Here is a 25,434-nt window from a genome sequence, read left to right as displayed (position 1 = left end):
GATTAAAGAAGTTATATTTTTGAGAAAAAAAAATCGGATTTATACTAAAAAGTAAATCCGAATCATTTTATTAATTGTGGTATAGACTTTGAATTGTCTTGGTATTCACCTCAAGCTGAGTACGTATTCTTAAAAGCTACTGTATCCATAGGATGATACTGTAATTCTAAATTAAATCGCACTGCAGTTCTTTTGCTTATTTTGTTTTTTTTTTATTTTGTATTATTATTATTATTATTATGTAACAAAATAATTTATATATATATTTACATTTTGTTTTCCCTAACGCTATATATATATATAAGTCTGATTGAGATGTTTGTAATGGTGCTAAAGAAGCAAAGGCCACACTATTTGCTCAGGAATGTCGATGGGGCTGAGCTGTCTCTTTCTGTGTCTCAGTCTCTGACTCTCTAAATTTTAGATTTTTCAGTATTAAATTGTGGCATATGGCTTGTCATTGGATTCTTCGAAGAATGCAGCTGCAACATACACTGCATAATCACACTCATGAGAACACATCTGCTGTCAGACCACAAAAATGGTCTGTTGTTTAAGTAATTTCTATCAGCTGAAACAGCAGGTGATAGACAAAATTTAAAGCCTTAGGCAACTGTTTCTTGAGTGAATAAATTTAATTCAGCTTAATATTTGGTTGCATAGATGCCAGTTGTGTTTCATATTCAACTGACTCTGTTAAAACATGACTTAAATAATAGCTGACTGTGAACTTCATTGCATTTTAGCTGCTATTTTAATATTTTAACCTGCTGACTAGGGCTGACTCATCTGCTTTTCTGGTTTGGGCTAGAACATTAATCCTGAAGCTTTTACTCACTATCTGACTCTGACATTTTCTGTTTTCCCAAAAGTTATGACTGCAAACATACTCACTCTCCTTTTGACTACACTGGCAAAACTAGCACTAGTACCTATGACAGCATACTATGGTGCATCTACTTGACTTTAAAACCAGGAGATCATGAATTTGAAGCCTGTTGATCACTGCATCGTCTGTTAGCTAGAGGTCTTCTCGGGTCTAAAGAAATGTACCCGACCCAAAGTGACACGCTTTTTACCCGACCCCGACGTGCATATGTATATATTTTTAAGAACGACCCGTCCCGAGACAAACCCAAAAAAATTAGACCCTAGTCCGACCCACAGCAATTTTTTTTAACCTGCCTGGACCCGAATGTTGCATAACTCTACACTAAAGCAACCGCCACAGCGTGGATTCAAAATTGATTGACAGGTCTGTTTCAATGAAAATTAGCTTACCGCCAGCCACACGTCGCCAGCCACATGTCGCAAGCGCTCTTGGCAAAAAGAGTAGAGAAAAGGAATCGAGTCGATGCACACAAGCGAGATACAGTAGTTCGGGTCTTCTCGGGTCCGTTCGGTAAAAACAAATTCATTTTAAATTACCCGAGACCCGATGCCGTTATTATTATACCCAACCCGTGTCCGAGGTTCACGTGAAACTTTTAGACCCGAACCTGCTCGGGTCTCGGGTCGGACCTCGGGTTTTCGGATCTAAGTGGACCCGTGATGACCTCTACTGTGAGCTAATGTTTATGTGTGAGTGTGTTACACTGCCCTATGACACAGAATATTTTTGTTTGGTTTTATAATTTTTAAATGCATTTTTTTGGAGAGTTAGGTACTAAACTGGAACCTCTAGACTTTGACATCTTTACTTTATCAGTTCAGCAATTCCAGTTTTCTAAACACAAACCAGCTCAACTTCTCAGCAAATCCTCTGTCATGGCCTGTTGTGGCATGTCGAGGCCAAAACATGCATTTATGTAAATTATTTAGCTGGAGGCAACTCATCAAGGAAAAAAGGTTTTAACAGACATTGATTTACCTTCTCTCATTTTATTAGTGCAGTAAAAAATACTTCAAAAAAACCCTGACAGCAAAAACAAAATGTTTAAAGACGGACGGAGAAGTGAGCACTTTCTCTACTTCAAGAATCCATGGCAGTAGTTAAAATCAGTAATTTGCCACTATGCAACAATACATAACCACTTTAAAATGATGTTTTATTTATTTCTGCGGACTAATCATAAATGGTTAAGCATTAGAATTTCACTGATAGTTGCTGTTAGTAACGTGTTAGTTGTTGATCCAGACCTTTGAAAGCAAGTCAACCCTAGCTAAACAACCCTACTATCGTGCGCATCATTTTTACCTTGAGCATATATCATTCACCCAGGAAATTAGATGTAGTGCACTGCTAAAACCCGCTTAGATGTATAATTTGAAATCCAGCACTGACATATTATACCAGATTGTGTGACGATCATGTGTTAATATCCCTCTTCTGTATATGAACTCTGACCTTGGCAGGCACCACTGCGGATGTTGGGGATGAAGCCTCTGCGGCAGGGGTGTGGCTGTGCAGGGCACATCTCACAAGGATGGCCCCAAGCTCGGCCAATGGTGGCACAGCACAGCGTTTTGGTGCACACAATACCACTCAGCTGACCCTGGCACATCTGGTTGTTGACCTGTGTGAAGCATGGGCCGGTCCTGTAGTCTAAAAAAGACAAAAAAAAGAAACGATAAGTGAGAAAAATAGTTTATGCTGTAAAGAGATAAGCCTTCTTTTCACTAACTCTTAGCTTTTTGCTATTGTGGGAAAAATGACACCTAATGATCACAACCATATATGCTTGTTATATGAAATAATATATAACAATAACCACCTCCATTCTCCGAGGAAAGTTTTAGAAGATTTTGAAACAGCTGTGGTTGAGTTTAGGGCTCTGTGTAGGTCACCCCATACTTGTAAACCCAACAAACCATGTCTTAATTGAGAACACTTTGTTCACAGGTGCATTGTCATGTTGGAACTGTTTGGGGCCTCTTAATTCTAGTGAAGGGAAATTGTAATGTTACACCATTCTATGGTGAAACATTCTATACAATGATGTGCTTCCAACACTAAGGCAAAAGTTTAAGAAGAACTCAGTCACAGAGTTTATTTACATTCAGATTAAACTATTAAGTAGGCCTAAGTTCTGACCTAAGAGGGCAGAAATGCTTTAATGCTTATAAAACAAACTGACCACACTTTCAAATCATATGAGTTGTATGAAATGATTTCAGTAACTTGTAAGTTGTATTCTGAGGCAAATTACTAAAAAGGTTCACTGCACAAAGTAAACATGTGAAAGACTCCTGGATGAATAGAGAAAAGATTTATTTTTTTAGTGAGACTCAAATATGGTAGAGAAATCAGTAATACAAGAATGATTTGTTGATATATCTATAGACACATGAGATTGCTGAGAAGTGTTAGACACATTTTCCAGTGGTCATTATCATATTTAGGGAGAAGGTTGAAGTTTGATATGTAATAAAAGAGAAAGCAGTTTCATTCCACAGACGAAAGAGAAAGTAGGTCAGGAAGAAACCATTAGAAAGAAAAAAGGCGCTATAAGAAGAGAAACCTGCCTAAAACTATTCCACAGTCTCTATTCCCCTTCTTGTCCTCTCTCTTCTCCTCTCCCTTCCTGTCCTCTCTTGTGTACACCCTTGACCTAACAATATTTCCTGGATGATTTGAGTGCAGGAATGTAAGCCCTCCTCAAGCTGGGGCGACCCGCTGGGTGCATCCTATTCACATCTGGATCCAATTAATAATGCCTGGTTGTGACTATGGAGCAACACAATCCAGCCAAGATACATCCATCCATATCCTACTCCAAATTCATCAGTTCCTCTCTCATTCTAAATTGCAGTTTTCCTACTGATTATGGCTGCAAAAAGTCGCATTCAGAGCATAAATTGAGATGAAATCTGGAGCATTGTCTCTGAGCATCAGATATGATCCTTTGCTCAGGTTTAAAGCTTGTGTTAATGGTCAAGAACTTAGTAACTAGAATTATTTACTTTTTTCTCTTATTATTTGATCAGAGAAATTGGATCACATACATTGGTGTAAAACCTTTTATATATGTTTAAACTGAAGGAATCTTATTAAGAGTATGCAAGATGGTGAGAGGACATTACCTGCTCAAGTTAGCCAATCATCATTTTCCTTCATCTGCTGGAAAATATAAAGCTCCGGAGATTCAGGGACAAACCCAAAATCTTGCCAAGTTCAGTGCGGTTCTGTCTCTGTGTGTATAAGAATAACTTTGGAATAACTCAGCAAAAGCGATGTAGGCCAAACTAAAGACTGAAGCCCAACAGCTTGTTTTAACAGAACACTAAGCCGAGAAGTGAAAACCAAGCAACCAAGCTGAAATGTTGCCTTGGCAATGAATGAATGTATGGACCAAATTCACAGAAACACCCAGAATCCCAGACAGATTAGCAAAAAGGACCTACACGAGGGTGACGCAGACAACATTCGGAAGCAATTTTGACTGATTACAGTTCAAGCAGCGTGATTGATCAAAACCGTTCACCTACACCCCCATCCCATTTGTGCAAACCTTTTCCATTTAGTCACTACCCTGATCCTATGCCAGATGATTTTGGCAGGAAGTCTGTGATTCAGGGAAAGACATATTGTGAATCACATGACAGAGCTTGAAAGGACCAAAAAACAGTTTTAAGCTTTTGAACTAATGTATGGAATTTATAATGGTAAATAGGCCAAGATAAGGTTATCAATGTACAGTGAGATCTGATTCTGGGAATTTCAGTTCATTATACCCTAAAGGGTCTTGGCCTACCGTTATCATTTACAATGTTAATGGGCCAAATGTGATAAGCTGTCATGAAAGAGTGCAGATAAATGAAAAATTGGCTCTGTAAAGGAATGATGTCTAATCTGGTCTGGAACGCTTAAGCCTTGGGGCCTAGTCTAGCCCTGCAATTAATACTAAGGGAGTCTTAACTCCTGCCAAGAAAACATGCTCTGTAGTTTACAACTGAGAAGTTCCTCCAATTTGATGCAACCTATTGCTGACTGGTTTAAAATCTTGTTAAAAAGTTGTTTTTTATTTATTCGCAGTGAAAAAAATTGCTTGTTTATCAGAATGCTTGATTAGAATCGCTCCAAGGACCACCTAAAGAATTTTTCTAAGAACAGTAAGAAATTGTTGGTTGGCCATCAAATAAAGAAGATGCATTAGCAAATAAGAAATAACAGATGTCTGGTGAAGTTCTTTCACATGTCACTCCTGGCCAATGGTTGCACAAGTTAGCAGTAAATTTGGACCTCTATGTTTTAGAGTGTGACCTTCCTGAACTCCCTCTTCCCCCTCACTATGAAATCCCTTTCTGCCCTTCGAAAGCATTTTCTGTAGGATTCAAAAAATGCGATTCTTGCCCTTTTCCAGAGGCACATAGTGCTCAGGAAATTTGTTCTCATAGTCTTGGGCCCTGAGACAGTAAGACCGGAGTGCCTTCAACAGTGCAACACCTTTGGAGCAAAATAGGGTTAACTTTCTAAAAGACAGCAGACAGCATGGACTTATCCAGCACTGGGTAAACTATTGTCCAAAAGTGATATCGTGCTGGATTACAGGGTTACTGGAATGCTAATGTACACAAAAAATCTAAAAGATTTCTAGTATACTCCGGGACCAGAATGTTAACTCCATATGGGAGAAGAATGGATCCATTCACACATGCTTGACAAGAGAGGCCCCTCATGAGAAGAAGGGAAATATTAGAGACTCGATCCTTCCCATCAGGACTGTAACTTTTCCTGGACGGTTAAGCCTATGGTTTTATAGCCATGTGATTTACAGGACATCTAAACAGGACAGTCAATTGCATCTCCTTCACTTGCAGAGCTCCAAAGTATAATGACCAACAGCAGCGTTTTCTCCACAGGCTTCTGTTTCAACTTCAGCTCACACTTCTGCATTCCAGTGGTTAGCTAGTCATTATGGACATCTTCAGACTTGGAAAGCCACAAGCTGACAATTAAGAGACCTGCAGGGGGGGGGGGGGGTCTTTGAAATTCCCCTCTGTTCCAAATAACCATCTTCAGCAATGAATGATCATGTTTTCCTCAAGCAAATAAGTATCCAATTGCTGAATGAACAGGCAGTATTCATCAACGAGGGTCACTGTAAGTGTTAATGCAGAGTAAACACACATTCATGAGGAGAATTAATAAACCCAGAGCTCAAGACACTGTCCTGAAACCTTAACCCATTGCACTCTTCTCCTAAAGCCAAATTTACTGCACATCCAGCTGATCTCTCAGGAATTCCACAGATGGCCAGTCTTTCCCAGTAAATTCCAGCTATTAAGCTAGATGTATGAGCTTTAATGTGCATCAGAAATACTGAAATGTCACTGACTGTGCTTCTTTTAGACTTTTTCTCATCCATGACTTCACAATAACCTTACTGTAACTTACATGTACATTAATATAGTGTAATAATTTACAAACAAATAGTACTTACTTGTGTGAATGGCTTAAATGATGTGTTTTACTCTTACTTACTAAACCATATAGGACTGAATAAAACCTTTCCCTAGCAATCCATTACCTCAACAGTGACATGCTTTACCCATGTGGTATAGTGGTGGACTACAGCCTAGTTGCCAGATCAGGACAGTGACCACATGGTCAAGCCTTTCTAATGGCAGGGTTTCACCTTTTGGGAAGTGGCCAACATCAAGAACAGTCAGCCATTCATGTGAAAGTGTCAAGCATAAAAATCCAATAAAGCAAAATGGAAACCTCAGCCATGAGACAACGATTTAATTTATAAGAAGAATGTCAAACTCAAATGTAGTATGTAATTTTAGTCACATTAACACATGGCATAGTCTAATGAAAATCCTCATATCCTCATTAAAGAAGCAAGGAGTTTTATGAGCTTGAGACTTAAATATACTGACAAATTGGATAAACAGTTCATGTCAGTGCTGACAGATGAGCAATAACAGTGCCCTCCAGACATGAGGCAAAAGCAGCATGGGGTTCAAGATTCAGTCATGAGGCTAGTGGGTACCTGCAGGGTGCCTTAAAGCAAGAAGAGAGGGGCTGAGAACTTATGGTACTGAGAAATAGAGAGAGCATTGGCCTAGGTGTTAGGGGAGTCCAGTGACCACCAATCCCAGACTGTTTGTTCTGGCCTGTGCAGGCTTTGCTTTGTGTACACAGCTGGCAACTTCATTTTTTGCTTCTCTCTCTCTCTCTCTCTCTCTCTCTCTCTCTCTCTCTCTCTCTCTCTCTCTCTCTCTCTCTCTCTCTCTCTCTCTCTCTCTCTCTCTCTCTCTCTCTCTCTCTCTCTCTCTCTCTCTCTCTCTCTCTCCCTGCAACTGACTCTAAAAAGAAATGAGCTCTGCTCTCATTCTAGACTCTGTCTTATTTATTTCCAGATGCTCCGCCTGTCTCCCCCAACGTGTTTTCCAAGAAAACAGAGGCCACTGAGGGAAGTGGCAGGACAGAGACAGTGATTACGACAGAGTGCAAGAAGAAGAAGAGTGAGGTGTAAAAGAATGGATCATGCAGTATGTCTTAGCTACAGATGTAAAGTTAAAACCCTCCCCCAGAATTCTCTGGGCCTTAAGACTGGTTTAGACTTGCTTCTGAGAAGTGCTAGAAATTAACGTTCTGGACTATTCCTGGTTTTTCAGAGCAGCAGGTGGTTCTTAACTGCAGGCTGTCCATCAAGTAAGGGAACAAAGTAAATAGCAAGCAGTAACAGATGACAGTTCACATTTTGTTGTCTTTTCTGTTTAAAAAACATTAAAAAAGTGAGAATATTTAAGGTCAACTGTTCTGTAGACAAACCGCGATCGCACTATAAATTGCGTTGTTATTCAAGGTATGGCTGCATGATTCCAAAGTGGGATCACGATTGTCAGTCTTGATAATTAATAATAATTAGTTTAGTTGATGTTTATCTTATGCTGGTGGGTAAAAATCTGTCCTAATGAACACTCTATGAGTAATGCATGTTTCAGAGACAGCACAAACAGCCATGACTCACTTAGTCCACTTATTTCATACATTAGTCATTGTTTGTTTAGTAACCGGGGAGTAACTTATTATTCAGTACATCATATTAAGCATTCATTAGCCTGGTTCACTACGAGTGGATGCATGGATCAGTTTCGATCATCACAGCTCTCCTGTTTTTCTTCCGTAGACTCACTGAGCTTCAGATGAGGTCATAAGGTACGGTGTCTACAGTTACTGTTCACAGCAAAAAAGAAGAAATGTTTACTTTCTGTTTTATGCAATGCCTGGGCAAATACAAATGCTGCAGACTATATGCTGTTGAATCAACTTCCATTGAGAAACAAGATTGTGATTGTGAAAAAAAAATTTTTTTTACTCAAAACTTGTTGTCATCCCAGATTACAATCTGAAACTCATATGCTAACTTTATATGCATGTAACTAAATGAAAAGCTGAGCAACATATGTTTCCCTTGTACAGCACTACTAATAAACTTAGATCACAATCTATGTAAACTACAAGACAACATTAAAAAATATTAAAAATCATGAAATTCTTCAATAAAGCAGTGTTTTCCTCCACATTGTGAGCTATTCTTTATTTTCAGCCATGTTACTTAATCAAGCCATCATTCAACAACTAAACCTTAGTCTAAGCTACTCTGCTAAATCTATCATCTTTACCACTTTTTTAATTTTGAAACCATTTATCAGAGCTGACATACAATTTATTACCATCAACAGTTAGTCAACCAATTTGGAGAAATAACATGGAAAAATAGATGTTGGCTTTACTAACAAGCCTCTGGACTTGGACTGATAGCTTGGGTTTTGCATTTCTCACACTACACGCTACAAATCAACTACATGGAAAACATGGTGTAAAAAAAGAAAGGAAATGATATTGACAAGTCCTAGTTGATTAAAGCTTTCTTTCTCAAGAGCTATTGTGTGTGTTTGGGGAAGGAGTGACCTACAACCACAGGGGAACTGGCTACAATTTAAAAAAATTCAGAGAAAAGCAAAATGGGTCCTCTTTAATATCAGGTCTAACATTGGCTTACCTCTTTCACACTGTGGACCAGTAAATCCATAAACACACGCACATCTGTTTGGTCCAATGCAACGCCCGCCATTCTGACACCCGTTCTCACAAACCGCTGTAAATTATAAGCCAATTAGTTCATAGTTAATATTCAATTTACATGAGCCCACGAATAATGCAATTCTGTGTGTGAGGTTTACTCACGCTGCCCACAGTGAGTCCCCGTATAACCCTTCAGACATACACAGGAATCTTCATTACAGGCACCTCCATTCATACACCGGACACTACAGGACTGGACTGCAAAGAAGAATAAGAGATTAATGTGTAGAAATTACACAGCTGTTATACCAATTTTTCTACATTTCATACAACATTTTCTTTATTTCATTCATACAACTATCTATGTTTGCATGCAAATAATTTGCTAATAGTCCAACTGATAGCTCAACTGGTATGGACAAAGTTTCATAACTGAACGGAAAAAACTGATTGAGTTTAATCCAATCCAATGAAAGCAATGTCTGTGTATATGCTCTGTGCATGTGCATTTCAGTCACGTTGCACTCATTGTGTAAGAAAAGACAGTTAATATTGTGGATTTCTACACATTTTACAACATCTGAGAGGCTCAACCAAAGTAAGAATTTGAGCCGCAGTACTAGAATTCAACACGGTAAAGTTTGGCACATGTTTGATAAAAGCTATTCAACAAATATTCAATTTGTTGATGCAGTGAAGATGCAGTGCATGTGTGCAGTAAAAATATAAATTGCCATTTTAATTATATATATATATATATATATATATATATATATATATATATATATATATATATATATATATATATATATATATATATAAATTTGTTTTATTTTTAATTATGCAATTATTCAAAAAGATTATCTATAATTTAGGCATGATTATAAGATGAGCAAAAGCATAAAAGTGCTGCATAAGTAGTGTATTTCATGCTATTTTATGTTATAAGAACCAGAGAATCCTTGTTTATGAATACTGAGCCAATATGAAATCCTTGTATTCTCTCAGTTTATTTAATAATCACACCTGAATTATGTTTTGCTGATATAAGACAAAAGTGATTCCTTTAAAAGGCTGAATAAGATGAGGCCATGTTGTAATGGTAATGTTAACACTAAACCTTGATCCATGCATATGTGTAATTTTGGAATGGATTACACACAACGTGCTAATAAACAGACACTGGCTATAACATCCAGCCTGAATTATGTATAAACAGTTCATCTGGAATCTGCAGACACAATGAATTGATTTGGATTGGTGGAAATCTTTGTATGTAAACACAACCATTGTTCCATTAAATGGCCCACACAGAAGATCCTGTTGAAGTAAGCCTGTATAGCTGCAGGGAACCTCTACAGCAGACGCAGAGCTTTAATTAGCAGTCTAGTCTCCTGAGCTTAACGGGGATATTGTAAAGTCCTTAAAGGCAAGTTTGTCCACTTAGTGGCCATTTTCAGTCCAACAGGACCAGACTCCTGCTGAGCTACGATTACCACGTAAATAAATTGTTGTTCTTGGCATAAATAATACAATATTTTCTGTTTGACCACATATACAGTACACCGTACATGCATATAATTACTACAGAGTGAGAGCAATGCTTTAAGGACCCCACCTTCTCTACCCTACAGCTAGACTACATGGTAGAGCAGATCCTAAAATTATTCTTGCTCTCTACTTACATGAACATCATAAATGATTTTTGCGTCCTATCTAATGCATTCTAGGAAGGCAAATAGGATTCCATGTAGGTTATTTGCATTTATTCAAAATATTACTTTGCCAAATGAGAATATTCTGAGGCATTCTTCTAACAAGAATGGTTTTTGTAACAAAAATTATTTGAAGCATCTCTGAAAGTTTGAGTGGAAAATCTGACTCACTGTGTATAAGTTTATTTTATAAACTCATTTACCCATTCTCTTTATGGGTGCCAATAATTGTGAAATAGACTCATCTTTAAGGGTGGGGAAACTCATAAGCTCCCAGAGGAATACTTTAAAGTGCACTGCCTCCCAGCAGTTGTTTGAAGAACAATTTTGAATTCTTGTCCAAACTGTGTGTTTATACAAAACATCGTTCTGAGACATACGGTATTTCTATGAGGAGAAAGCATCCTCATTTTCTAAGTATTGTTTCTTTGCTTGTGTGTGTGTGTGTGTGTGTGTGTGTGTGTGTGTGTGTGTGTGTGTGTGTGTGTGTGTGTGTGTGTGTGTGTGTCTGTCTGTGTGTTTGTTCTGATCAAGCAGACATGCTATAGTACAAGATCAGTCATGTAAACCAGAAAGCTTTTTTTCTATTTACATGCCATGAATTCAGACATGAATGCAGACATCTAAGTTAAAAGAAATGGAAAAAAAACCCCTCAAAATTCACATGGAGAGATTGGAACTGGAGGGAGATCATTCATATGTCTCTTCTCACACCTTACTGATCTGTTTCGGAACTTTGTCTGGAGTACATGAGTGTGTGTGTGTGTGTGTGTGTGTGTGTGTGTGTGTGTGTGTGTGTGTGTGTGTGTGTGTGTGTGTGTGTGTGTGTTTCATGTGCCCAGGTAAGTAAGCAGAGATAAAGATGACCTCAGAAGCTAGACAGGATGTTATAAAAAAATTCACAATAAAAATATAATAACTGAATTATTATTAGTTATAATTATATTAAATAGTATATTATTTTTTTTGTAACTAATAGTAATCATTTTGTTTCCTTTTTATGCTTTTGAAAAATAAAGAATTAATTAAGAGAGAAAGAATTAAGAGCTAATTAAGAATTAAGAGAATTAATGGAAAACCTACAAATCCATCCGTGTGGTTTTTGGCAATTTTCAGGGGTGAAGATTTGGTTTAAGCCCAGACTCCTGCTTTGTCTTTCCTCCCCATGGAACTTGAAAAGTCCCCCTCTGTATAATTTACAGGCTTGTCCGAAAAGCTTACAGTGTCTCACACACACCTCACTGGCCAGGTTAACAACTGATTATAAGCCTGAAAATGGACGGCTGGAGCAATCAGAATTAGAATAGGATTTTTAATTGCGGTTCATAATTATAGCAAAGATGAAGGAGAACAAGATGGCATTTTTTCTCTGGAGTGCAGCTGTGACTCCTTGAACACAACTAACAGTAGCCAATGGCTGTTACTATGTTTTTTTTTTATGGAGTAATTACAGATTCATCGTTGAGTCATAAACATTAGCCGTTCAAACTTTACGAACGATGACATTACTGACCTATCAAATCGCAGTAGATTTGAAAAGAAGATGAGTGTGCCTGTGTGTGGAGTTTAAAAAAAAATAAAAAATCTAACTCGCGTGCAGTTTCATAATGTCTCATCACTCCAAGATTCCAGAGAAATTACATGGCCGATTTCACCATGAGGAGTCAATTGACTGTACAGTTTTACAACCTGTGAGACCATAGCCTTAAGTTAAGTGTCAGTTTATTTGTCCTGGACACTGTTACTGTACAGTAATGTAAGAATACCGGTTAAAGTTACAAGAAGTGGTTATCTATGATTTATAAGGATTCGGCAGCTTGTTAATAAGAAATGTAATCCAGAAGCATCAAAAAGCTTGCCTTTTAAAAAATAAAGTAAAAACAGAGTAACAATTTATGAAGAAAATGCAGTTTGGTTTGGGGAAAAGCTGCCTTAATAAAGTGCCAAAACTTAAAATGGTAATCGTTTACATTTTTGAAGTGAAAGCATTATTATCCAGCAACTACACAAACAAAGCAATGTAAAATAGTCAAACTTCGAAGGCATGACAAATTGTGGGTTTGATTTCTAAACTCCAACATGTGTGTGGTGTTTACATGCTCTCCCTGTGCCTTGGGGGTTTCCTCAGGGTACTCTGGTTTCCTCAACCAGTCCAAAGACAGTGAATCAGTGTTCAAATTCATTCTGTGCAGCCCTGGTTTACTAAGGCTCAGAGTATTTTGAATCTGTATAGTTTTAGAATTTATTCACAAGGATCTAAAGCACACAGATGTTCCTGTAACTTTCTGTGCTTTCTAACATTTTTGTTAAGCCGATTTCTTACCTGCAGCAGCTGCAGCTCCACAGCTGGGAGCAAGGTGACCACTGGAGCAGGTACACATGTTCGGCCTCGAGCAGAAGCCATCGCCACACGAGTTCCTACAAATTGCTGAGGGAAGAAGAAGTGAAGGTGGTGAAAGGAGAAGGATGTGATAATAGGCAAATAACATGGTTTATGAAGCAGTTTTGTACTTATAGAAAACAATAATAATACATTTCTAGGCTTCTGTCAAATCAGCAAACATGTCCTAATGAAGGATAATCAGTGGCAGTGACGTCAATCAGTGACGGTGATGAAGAAACACTCACTATCATATACTGTAGTTAAACAGGAAGAAACCTTCAGAGGAACAAGGGCTTAGCTAAGAAAAGTCATCCTCTGTTGCATTCAGAGATTTCTTCATATTTTGCATACATTTTTTAGACTTAGTATTTTTTAGTTCTCATCAATACCAATACTGATACTGACACCAAAATGAGTAGCCTACTTGGTATTAATCAGTATTTGAAATTTAAATTTATGTTACCCTGTGTGCATTGATAGCTGCCATGTCCTGTTACTAATAAACTGTTTGTGCTATGTTTAAAATTTTATTTTTTCCACAATAGAGAGTAAAAGGTTGATCTACCTAAGAGCACCGCGCATGGATTTTAATAATGAATGGTAGGATGAGTAAGAAAAAAGGAAGTGCGGCATATTTCAGTTCTCATAGTTTCTCTGAGTGATTAATTCATGGCTTCATTCCTTTGCATATACAACTCATGGCCTTAAAGACTGTGGTCTTGGATGTTGGTATCAAGCATGTGTCAGAGTACAAGTAAATAAATATTGATAAATTAACACCTAAAGTTTAAAATATATAAATTATTACTGTATTCTGTAAATGCTATGACCATAAGAGTGTCCAGACTTGTCTCACTCTCTCACTATACACTTCACCTGTTCATTTTATTGTAAGAAATACTGATATTTAATGTAATTTAATGAATAAGAAAATACAAAGCTAACTTTAAATGTAATTTATAGTGTGTAGCCAGGGGACCAGCTCAATGTATATTTGTGCCTGAGTCATCCTGGTAGGCGTTCTCCTTTTCCATTTCCCTTTTATGGACCCCTTAACATATCACCATCACATCTCAAAACAAAAACTTCCTGGACCGCTTTAGCTTTCTGTCATGAGACACAGCAGAACTACTCACGAACTATACACTGGTTTCCCCCAGGCAGCGTTTTCCATCCCGGGCAGCAGTAAGGTTGGAATCGAGAACCACACACATTGGGCCTAAAACAGAACAAAACACATCCAATGAACAAAACACACCAAAAGTGCTTATGTGTAAAATGATAAAGATTAATCCAGTTAATCCCAATTATTAAGTTTAAGCCAGTGAAGTACTATAACATCTAATAACCATAGAATGAAAGCCACCAATCAGATCAATGGATCACAAAGCCACTAGCAAACTTACCAATAAAGTCAAACAAATTCAATAAAACGCCAATACTATAACAAGAAAATATAAAATATTACATATGGACAAAACTAACCTAGACAAAACACAGACAATACATATATAGACTATAACACTAACAGATAAACTACACTACGCAATGTGCATGGAAAGAGGTGGCTGAAGTATCTATTTATCTAGGAAACTACAGCTTCTGCCATAGGATTATATAATGCTCACATCATATAGATAGTTCCATATGTTCATGTGCATGTAATAATAATAATAATAATAATAATAATAATAATAATAATAATAATAATAATAATAATAATAATAATAAACTACATAAGCAAAGCTGTCACTATATGAATCTACCGTCTGGGCGAAAACAAAAACAGCCCATACTTCACTTCTCACGTCTTCATACTGTTCTGCGAATTTTGCTTAAGACCTCTGGTGGCGCTGCTGCACTTGGTTCCAACAGCACACAATTATCCCCATCAGATCATGTACTAACAGTAGAAAATCTAATGTGCATGCCAAATTTAAAACACTTTTTTATATTTTTAAGCCAGGCAGCTTAGGCTTGTTTACATATTTACATCAGATCTGTATTATACAGAGTGACTTGACCGAACAGGCACCAGGCTGTCAACATTCAACTCTGTAATCATACTTGAAAATCTCCAAAAAATACACAGTTAAGAGTTAATATAAAGGTTTAAGGCTGATGTGGCTTTTAATGTAAATGTGGTATATATTTACGAAAAAAAAAACTTTAACACACTCTTCAAGAGGGTCACAGAGAATGGCACAGATTTCTCAGTAACTCTAAGCTGTTTTTGGCTGAGTTCCAGCCTTTCAGCCTACTTAAAGAGTTCAATATGAAGAAGTCTGAACACATGAGATTAATGTCATAGCTGTGTTTAACACTCCCAAAGTTATCCAGTGTTTCTGAGAGACCAATGATTGTATCATTCATGTAGAAAGGATTCTGTTTAGTACCAAGAACTATCTGAAGTGATATAATCCAGTTTCCAGGATGTAATAGACCCCTTCTGTGACATGACACCTCAAGCAAAATTTGTTTCACAAAATATGTGCAAAGTATCTGTGAGTTTGCAGACTTTCTTCTTGCTTATATTCTTTTGTTGAAGATTAAAAGAAATAATAATAATTCTGAGGTCCACTGAGAAATCAAAGCTTTGTTTGCTAAAGCTACTTTTTTACCTATTTGTCCCCAAACAGCAAACAAGTTCCACACAAACACACACACACACACACACAAACACAGACACACACACACACACACACACACACACACACACACACACACACACAAACGAAGATGTCTCATGAAAGCAAGTTTGGAGATAGTTTATGAATTCCAATAATAATGAATCACAAGGGAAAAAATATGAAAAAAGAAGACACATAAGAGAGAGAAAGGTGAGGAGAAAGAGGAGAAAGGTGAGGAAGAAGAGAAAGCAGAAAGAGCGCTGAGCAGCAAAGACACTGCAATAAAACATGTGCATGAGAGAATTGCATTTGAATGGAGGTGAAAGGGTGAAGGAGATAAAAAAAAAGAGCCTAAAGACAGGAAAAAGAAATGGTGGGAAAGGTCTAAGAATCGGCAGGAGGGAAAGAAAACAACTTTAAGTAAAGTACATGGGAGGGGTGGCGGAAAACAAAGCAGTGGATATCAGGCCAGACAATGATGGAGCACCAGCTATCGAGGTAAAAAAAATCCAAGGAGCTGCATTTCTCATCCTAACCTGATCACACTTACAACATGACAAATGAGTTCTTACATTCGTAGAATAAAAGGAACATGCCAGAATGCATCCCCCTAGACATCTCTCATCAGCCTCCACTAAATGCCATGAATGTAGCTGACTGGACTCGGAGTCTGAGACTTTTGTCCTGGGGATGTTGTTTCTCCCATTACACTGAAGCAGTGGATACATTAAACATCAGAATTTTTCTCAACATGAGATTATGACAGGTTTCAATGTGATATGATTTTGGAAGGAAACAAGTGAAAGTTGGAACAAATAACCATTTAAAGAACCCTTCCATGGTGTTATGTAATGTATTCTTTTACATGTTTATAGCTGGCAATAATATCCTGTTTATTGTCTGTAAAATTAAAATGCCGATGAACAAATATGTAAAATCCTCAGCTATAAGGAGGTCATTGGTGCCCTTAGGCTGCTTTTACAAAAATATTTTTTTCAATGCAGGTTTCCTGAAGTCGTGTTTGTGTCCAAAGAATTTTTTTTTAATTTCCTTTTTTTAATGAATGAACAATATGGAATTCATACAAATTTGAATATGAATACTAGATCAAATATAGTATATAGTACAGCAACACATTTCCATTGCTGTTGATTTGACAATTGACACTATTTGTTCATCTTACTAATATGGTCATACCTAAATTGCTGAAGCCCGTAATGTTACGACTAATAAATTAGATAATAGGGACCTGAAAAATCCTGTTCAGTCCCATCCTTTTCTGAACTATGAATGTGAATCCTTGTTTGTCTGAAAAAACTACAAAATGTATGATCATTTTTTTACCGTATTAACACTAAGGTGCATTTGAGTAACTGAAACTCTGTCTAAGAAAGTTAAGAAGATATCCACATAAGACCAATTGATGTACTGTCGTAAAATGGCTGCAGTAGCGTGAAAATAACTTGTAAGCATTGCCATGCTAAGAAAGGAGCCTGCTGTCTGTCAATGTGTTCTCACTGAAATCAAAGGCAAGAGGTACAATTTTGGCAAATTCCTTGTAAAAGCAGCTTCAGGATTTTGACATTTTCAAAAGCCAGACCCCTGAAGGCCACTGACCTATTACTGGCCAAATATTTCAAGACAAATGAAGCAGGAACCAAGTGTGTTCCTTTCAAAATGATCTTGGAGCAGGGCAAAAGGTCATAAAAAAGAACGTGTCACCTTGGGACCTCCAAAGCAGGAAATTCTTCCATGGCATCCAGCTTAGTTTTCTAACCTATAAAGAACTAGCCAGGCACATGGAGAAACATTCTTAGCAGACATAATGGCAAATACAGGACAATGTTGACTCAGGAGCTGACCTCAGGTCAAAGGGTGAGTTATTGGCATCTGCTCTAAGCTTAACCTCATACTGTTGTTAGCATACTCTGTAAATCTGTCCATGGTCTTTGCAGGTCCTGCCTGAACTTTTCCAAAATCCTGGTCTTGATGACCTGTGATGACCCAGTTGTCTAGACAAGATTTTGTCCTAAATGAGCAAACATGGAGGTGTCTGGACGTTCTCAAATCTCACATCTTACATTTTTCAGTGAATAATCTCTTTAGCACACGATTGTACACGGGTGCTACTGTAATCATAAATACTAATTTTTGTGGAAAAAAAACTGAACATCTATTTACATGAAATCTACTCATTGAATTGACCATAAATTTTACTGTCTATAGGACTGCCAAAAAACATTTTTTCATTTGGTTGATGCCTTTGAAAGGCATCTTACAATTAATGCAGGACACAACAACCTTCTATCAAAGCCTTAACCACCGAGCCACAACTATAGCTTGTATTGATTCAATGCTTCTTTTAGTCTAAACTTTTAAGCGTGAGTTAATTCAGTGGTGAAGAATTTCAGTTTTGCTATAGTTTCTCTGTAGCTAATAGTTTCAACATAAAGTTGCTAGGATTTGAACAAACAACTTTCAATGCTGAAACAATAAGCTACTGAGAACCATAGCAAAACTGAAATTCTTCACCACTGAATTAACTCACACTTAAAAGATCAGACTAAAAGAAGCAAATTCTGAACACTAGTTTATATGATACTTTATACCATGTAAGATATTATACCACTTTACAATATAGATGTTTAAAATCTTTCAACTACTGACATTACAGACAACTATGTTAAAGTTATAGCCATTTTTACAGATGCTCTATTGTAAAGCTGCATTGTTATTTGTCTATTGTTAAAAGTGATGGTCAAATTAAATTTAGCTGCATTAAACTACGCCCATGAGTTCCAATAGGAAGACTGGTACTGCTGTCTGGTGCTAGATTATGAAAACCAAATGGGTTATGGCATTCTTTACAATATCAGTGAAAAGCAATATAAATTCACATGCAGTAAAATGCAATCCATATGGTATTATTTTCAGATATAAGGCATAAAGTGTGTGTGTGTGTGTGTGTGTGTGTGTGTGTATATATATATATATACATACACACACATACATACATACATACACAAATCCATACACAAATCCATTTTTGCATCCTGTCTATTTATTTTTAGAGAATAATCATAATAACTGTTTAACAGATTATAACAGAGGTTTTCTGCATATCATTTGTAGAAACTCTTCCTTTTCCCTTTCCCAAGCCAATATATTTACACAATGCACATTTATAAAAATGCATTCCATGATTTACACAACATTTGTTGTTCATCACGAAATTCATTGTGCATGAGGCATTTGAAAAGATGTCCTGACTAGTGCATGAAAACTGACAGCCCCTTGGCTGCGTTCTGAGTGACTGACTATGATTCTTTGCATTGAGGAACATTCTCAAAGCCAGCAAACGTTCAACAACATCTCCCTTGTGGGCATCGCTGGTCTCCAAGCCAACGTTCTGCTTTTCTTCTAAGGTCTTTGAGTCCAATGCAGCCTGCCGTTGGTGGACCAGAGCCACAAATTCTTACGTATCACTCTGCTAAAAGAGTCAATAAATCAGGCAGACTCCACATTAAACAGGCTGCTCAAACAGTCTGAAACAGGCAAGATGGCCACAACACAGTTTTAACGGCCAGCCCATGCCGCTGTCTGAGGTGATTTTTCATCATTACATTTCTTTAAAATAAATAAATAAATAAAAATTTCCTGTTCTGTCCATGTAACAAAAGCAAAATGAAGTTGTTTTGGAGACAACTATACAAGCTTGATTTTAATCATTTTTAATGAGGCTAAAGATATATCATTAGCCAACACAAACAAAATGGCAGTCTTGAAGCACAAGCAATCACAATTCACATCAATATGTCAAAATGTTAGTTTTACCAAGGTTGGAACTACAACACGCTATACATTACCACTATTTAAAGTAGCTAGAAATTATTTTTTAATGTAAAAAAAAAAGTAGGAATTAGATATTTTAACATCCAAACACCTTGGGGTAATAAAGTCCACTCTCCAAAAACACATTTGCTTGGGGTAAGTCACAAGGGAATTGTCAAGATAAGAACAGGAATCAGGAAGTTGTGCAACTTCACAGTCCCGCTGAGCAAATCAGCATTTGCATGTGTTTGTATTTTCTAAATTATGCAGCACAAATCAGTACAACACAACGTTCTGCCTCACTGAATAGATTATTCATAAAAACTAATGGTGGGAAAACCGGCCAATAGATCTAACCATCTGGAGGGCCTATGCTTTCCAGGCTTTTGCGTGCAGAGGCAAAAAGGTTCCACTACACATGTTATTAAATTCTGTCATGATTTCTTGTACAGAAAGAGAAACAGAGCCAGGAGAATTTAGACACTCAAGCCAAAAGTATTTATTTAGGTCTGGACTCACAGACATTTTTTGAAAAATAAGTTCTTTGTGAGCAATGCAAGATCCTGCTTAATGTAATTACAGATGATTCAGTGTAATGGTGATGTATTTCTGTTCACAGTGCTTTCTGCCTCATTGTCACCTGTAGCCTGAAAACAAATGTCCTTTGTAACAGCTCCCAAGTGATGGGGATACCTCATTTCCTGTGGCAGCTTGTGGGGGAGTAAATAAGCAGAGACAGATGAGAGGCTGAATGGAATAACTGATCCTGACATTCGAGACCATGGGGAACAAAACATCACTTGTTGTTGCAAAATTTTTTAAATATACTGAAATCCACCCAGTTCTGTGGGTTCACAAGTCTGTCCCAGAAACATTGGCACACTGCAAAAATGTCTTTAAAACTACCTTCATCATCCAAAGCTTCATGTTGAGTGACAGTGTATTTACAATAGCTTTTGAAAGAAACCCACTGTGAAATGATCCTACCAAATGTGTAACATTTATTCAAGGTAACTAAGTAAGAAAGGAAATGCCCATACTACCGGCATCCATTGTTTCTGAAAATTGCCATTTCACATAACCTGCCAAACCATAAAAAATGAAAATGTTTTCCTATATCTAGAACTATACCTACATTTCACCTACACATCATCTATATGTGCTTCTTTAAATGTAAGTTCTTCGTTTTGGTATGGCTTTCATCAGTATTGGAAAGCAAATGAGTACATGCTTATGATTAACCAAATGGCAATACAGTTATTTTCCAGATTTTGTAAGTAAATATACCCAACTTGCACTGGGCAATTGTGTGTTCACAATACCTACGATAAGATCTCACACAATACCAACGAGAGCATCCCACTTCTGTGTTTACCATACCAGAAGTCTTATTTATGGATTGCTTCAGGTTCAATTATGCTCTCACAACCGATGCTTGATGCATATTAAGATTACAGTTCAGTTACATTCAAAGTTAAGTGCATTTCAATCATACAGTTGTTGTTTTTTTATTTGTTTTACACATTTCAGTCATATAGTCTATTTTTTCACACATTTACCAACATATCCAACAGTTTTATCTCAATAATATTTTCACTTTGTCTTTATATTGTCAATATAAAAGTCCCTATTCATATATTCAAGTTAGATAAATTGTTACTCTGTGTCATTTGCTAGCTTATGAACAGTATCCATATTTCCCAGCTGCTAAGCAACCTTGCTCTCATGAGTGATGCTGATGTTTTTCAATGTGGCTGTTCAGTTGGCAAATAATGCTAAGAGTAAATAAACAGCATAGTCTTGTTCTAACATACCTGAGGTAAATATCATTTCCAGATTTACAATGTCTTAAAAAAGACGTCATGATTTGGCCATTAGCATTAACTAGTTTATAATTGCTATCCACATTTCCAGATGCATAGCACAAGTACAAAACATTTTACAATTTACAAAAGTACAAAAATGTAAGAGAATCTTGATATTCCTGAAAGCATTGTCTTATTTTTATTGTTATGTCTTTACATTGTAATTTCAATAGATGTTATGACTACTGTCAAGCTAAAAATGTTTATGCTCAATGGAAATGTTTCCCAGTTGCCTGTCTACAGTGCTCTCACAACTTCAACCACTTAAAGAGTGAGCCTGTCTTGTGCTTGCTGTTTTCCTACATATTAATATATGTAATTGAGATTTTGTCTCCTGATTTACACTGTGTACTGATTTACATAAGGTGTTAATACTGACTCCCTCAGTGCCTGACCTGAAAAAATACTGGACATGTCCACTACAAAACAGTTTTGTTTATTTCCATCACCATAACAAGAACTATGTCATAATGTCATAGCAATTCCACATCGGTTTTTCGGATTTTCATAGGAAAATTTGTGAAATTGAATACAACCATTAAGCAATAGTCCAAGGAGGAAACAGCAATTCTTACTGCCAATTGTAATAAACGGAGCAGCAGCTACTACACAAAACAAACATGAAACTATTTTATGTAGTTATTGTTTAATGATATCATTGTGCTTGACCTTCTTACAAAATAAAGTTAAATCATATGGTAAATTTATATATAGCTCTACCAAAAACTCTTCCAAGGATCTGCTAAAAACAATGCAAAGACACCAGAAGGAAAAATACTTCTAACAATGTGCCCAAAGCCATTACTGGCTAAAAATTATTGCCTATTATAACTATAACCTATTAATTATCTTAATTTTTTTCTATAGTCTTTATTATGCTAATCAATAGAAACAATTCCATTTTTGCTTTGATATAGTGTTCCACTGAAAACATTGGCCAGTTGCTAAAAGTGCTAAAACCTGGTTGTTCATTGAACCAGCTCCATCACCCTATTGGTCGAAAAGTGGTAGTGAACAAGCCTCTTACCCTCTGAGTGTATCCTGTCCTCTTCGACGCACCCTCTGCTGGACCTCTCCCTCTGGCTTTCCATTAAATAGGCTTGCCTGCAGGCCTCCATCTCCCTGAGCCTGCACCGTCTGGAGAGACACCAAGCACATGGCAGCCCATCCCAGCACCACCCTGGCCACAGTCCAAGCCCCCATCAGCCCACACCGTGCTGCTCCTCGTGTCCTCACACTTAACACACACTCTGATCGGCTGAGCACCTCTGAGCTCCACTTGTCCTGTCCACTTCCACTCCAGTGTGAGAGCTGGGGGTTCAGAGAGAGGTAGGGAGTAAATAAGTGCAGACTATATATTGCCTTGCCCTTGAGTTGTATTTGATTATGTTTTTGCAGTTGTGTCTCTCATAGTTTACTTATAACCACATAACAACTAGATAAGAAGATAATTGAAGACAAACCCTAGGAGTATACTAACACAATCAGACTTCACTCAAATATGCAATATCATGTGACCTTTACTGCCTTACCCTTAATCAAGGAATATATTGTTTTCCAAATTTAGCTCTGATAAAACGTGGCTTCTGCTCTTGGCTGAGTAAGTCGGTATGTGTTTACTCTGGCGCAGGTGTGGTGCTTGAGAGGAGAGTCAATACTGCTGGAAGCATGGTGGAGCTCAGTCCTCCAACATCCACATCCACTTTAATTTGACAGCATATTAATCATCTACAAAAGTTTTCAATACTCATCTTAGTTTTTTCTGTTGTTTTTGGCTTTATCTGGTTTGTGACCTAAACAATCCCCAAGGCTCAAGCACCTTCACTTGTATTTCGATAATTAGACAATTCAAACCATATGCATTTATGAACACACCCATAGTAGGGGCAGTGTGTAATGGAATTATTTGATTGAAACACCAAATGAGCTACTTGGCTGAATTTTAGGCATATATTTTAACCTGTACATGGGAAATAGATTTATGCAGAATTCACACTGTAAAATTAAATCTGCCGGTCACCAGGGAGAAAAAAATACATGGCCACACACAAATGTTAAAACGATCTCACAGAATTTCAGAGACAAACATTTGCTTTAAATTAGATTGAGTAACTGAAACAAATATCAAAATCGCACCCATAATATCTATATAAGTGGGTTACGGTTGGAAAAAATGAGTCCCACTGTAAGCAACTTGGGGAAACTTTTAAAAAAAACCATAGTTGATCTTTATACCATCCAATAGCTTATTATGCCCACTTGATCAGAGCTTTCATGAGCAAAGCGATGGTGAATTACATACCAGCATATGCGGTTTTACAAGTCCACATCGACCACATTAGTGCAGCATAGTCTTGAAAAGTGGCCAACTGCTCAGTCCTCTCATTAAAGTAAGAGTTCAGGTTAAATAATGGGCCTCAAAAGATTTATAACTGGTAGATATGGGTTTTAACTCCAGGGGTGTTGTGAAACAACTGGGTACATGGACTGGGTATTTTCTTTTCAGCAGGATATATTTGTCCTCCACTAAAGAAAGTAATATATCTCTTTAAAACTTTAAAGGATAGCTGTAAATTAAGTTGAACTAACCGCCTGGTCTAAAAAACCCTGTCCCTGATAACCTGCAGACTTTATTATGCAGTGTGTAGCCTTCATAAATTTACTTGTAGTGTACACAGTACAGTGTTAAATGTCTAAAAACTGAGAAAAATCGTGAATCGGAGATAGTTTGTTGTTTCAAAAAAAAAAAAAATTACTGACACCACTCCAATAAACGCTAATTAGACAATTATGGGTGCGTTTATTAACGCTTCCGGTTTCCAGTGTGCACGCGCGATATTGTTTCATTATCGCGATAAATATAATGGCGCGCGAGCAGATTGTCTTGGTAAAAAAAAATTGAAATGATCAGAAGGAAAAATTTTGATCAGCAACAATTGTATACAATCGCTATATATAGAAACAGCTTTGTTGGAAAATATTTCTATGAACATTATTAAACTGGTTGAATTTTATTAATTAGGATTTTAACCATCACTCTTTTTTATCTATATATGCAATCATAAAACAGTTGTATAAAACATCAAGCAATATGTAATCCGACCGAATGAATAAATTCCTGAATGAAATCATGGGTCGTTATAACTTTTTTCCCCCACTCTACTAACGTTACTATTCATTTCAAGCTTAACTGCAATGTCTAACTTTTAGCACAAAAAAAGGTCTTAACACGCTTTTGCTAAGAAAATCTTTAAGAGAATTACCTTATAACTGTCGGAGTGCGTTGAGGCTGAAATCCGATTTTTGTAACGGGATACGATGCGGAGGCTGAATGGGGGAAAATTGCAGCGCTGGCGCGTGAGGAAAGAAAAAGTGTAGTGAATTAGTGCAGAAAGGGAAAGGGGAGGGGCTTCCTGTAGTGCGTAAAAGGGGGCGTGGTTTATAGCATACAGTGAGACAGGGGTGGAGGGTGACCAACATAGGGTGGAGGGTAACCAACATACCTTTACTGCCATGAGATAATTAAGACCAATGTGTGCAGACAGCAGACCTACACTGAAGTTACGAAATATTTTATTCTGAGCTGGGAGTAAGCTGGGAACAACACATCCACTAACTAATCAGTAGTTTATCAGTTCAATAATTTGTTTATATTGGCTACTATGTGTATAATTAATATATCCTTTATTACATGTACGTTTGCGGTGAGGGACATTTTAATATGTTGGTGAGGACCAAATTCCCCCATAAAGACTCGAACATCCCCATGATCAAAAGTGCTTACAGACCTTACAGATAATTGTGTTTTTTTATATCTCAGTGGGAAATACTTGACAGGTTGGGTGTCTCAATGTTCTAATATTGTGTATCTATTAAACACATTTTCACATTTTAAGATCTCAGCTATCTCAGAGCTCAAACATTCAGCAGCATTTCACAACTCTGTGCCTGCATCAAGGACAATACCAGACCAGATTGTTTGCTCACTTTTCCTCTGTAACAACATGGTCACGACTTGACGACACTTCTC

General features: G+C 37.2%; 1 protein-coding gene across 1 annotated transcript in view; it reads right to left on the bottom strand.

Moving 5' to 3' along the window:
- The window catches only part of fbn2b (fibrillin 2b), a 69,005-nt gene extending 44,214 nt beyond the window's left edge, over positions 1 to 24,791 (bottom strand). The window contains exons 1-7 of the mRNA XM_027159657.2: positions 24,668 to 24,791; positions 22,432 to 22,715; positions 14,215 to 14,297; positions 13,019 to 13,123; positions 9,143 to 9,238; positions 8,958 to 9,053; positions 2,348 to 2,545 (exon numbers count right to left, since the gene is read on the bottom strand). Of these exons, the coding sequence (XP_027015458.2) occupies positions 2,348 to 2,545; positions 8,958 to 9,053; positions 9,143 to 9,238; positions 13,019 to 13,123; positions 14,215 to 14,297; positions 22,432 to 22,607 (754 nt within the window). The 5' untranslated portion in view covers positions 22,608 to 22,715; positions 24,668 to 24,791. The remainder of the gene's footprint in view (positions 1 to 2,347; positions 2,546 to 8,957; positions 9,054 to 9,142; positions 9,239 to 13,018; positions 13,124 to 14,214; positions 14,298 to 22,431; positions 22,716 to 24,667) is intronic.
- Between the last annotated feature and the right edge of the window lie 643 nt (positions 24,792 to 25,434).

Source organism: Tachysurus fulvidraco, chromosome 2, assembly GCF_022655615.1.
Source record: "Tachysurus fulvidraco isolate hzauxx_2018 chromosome 2, HZAU_PFXX_2.0, whole genome shotgun sequence".
NCBI lineage: Eukaryota > Metazoa > Chordata > Actinopteri > Siluriformes > Bagridae > Tachysurus > Tachysurus fulvidraco.
Note: the sequence above shows the minus strand (reverse complement) of the source record. Positions and strands in the feature narration are given on the sequence as shown.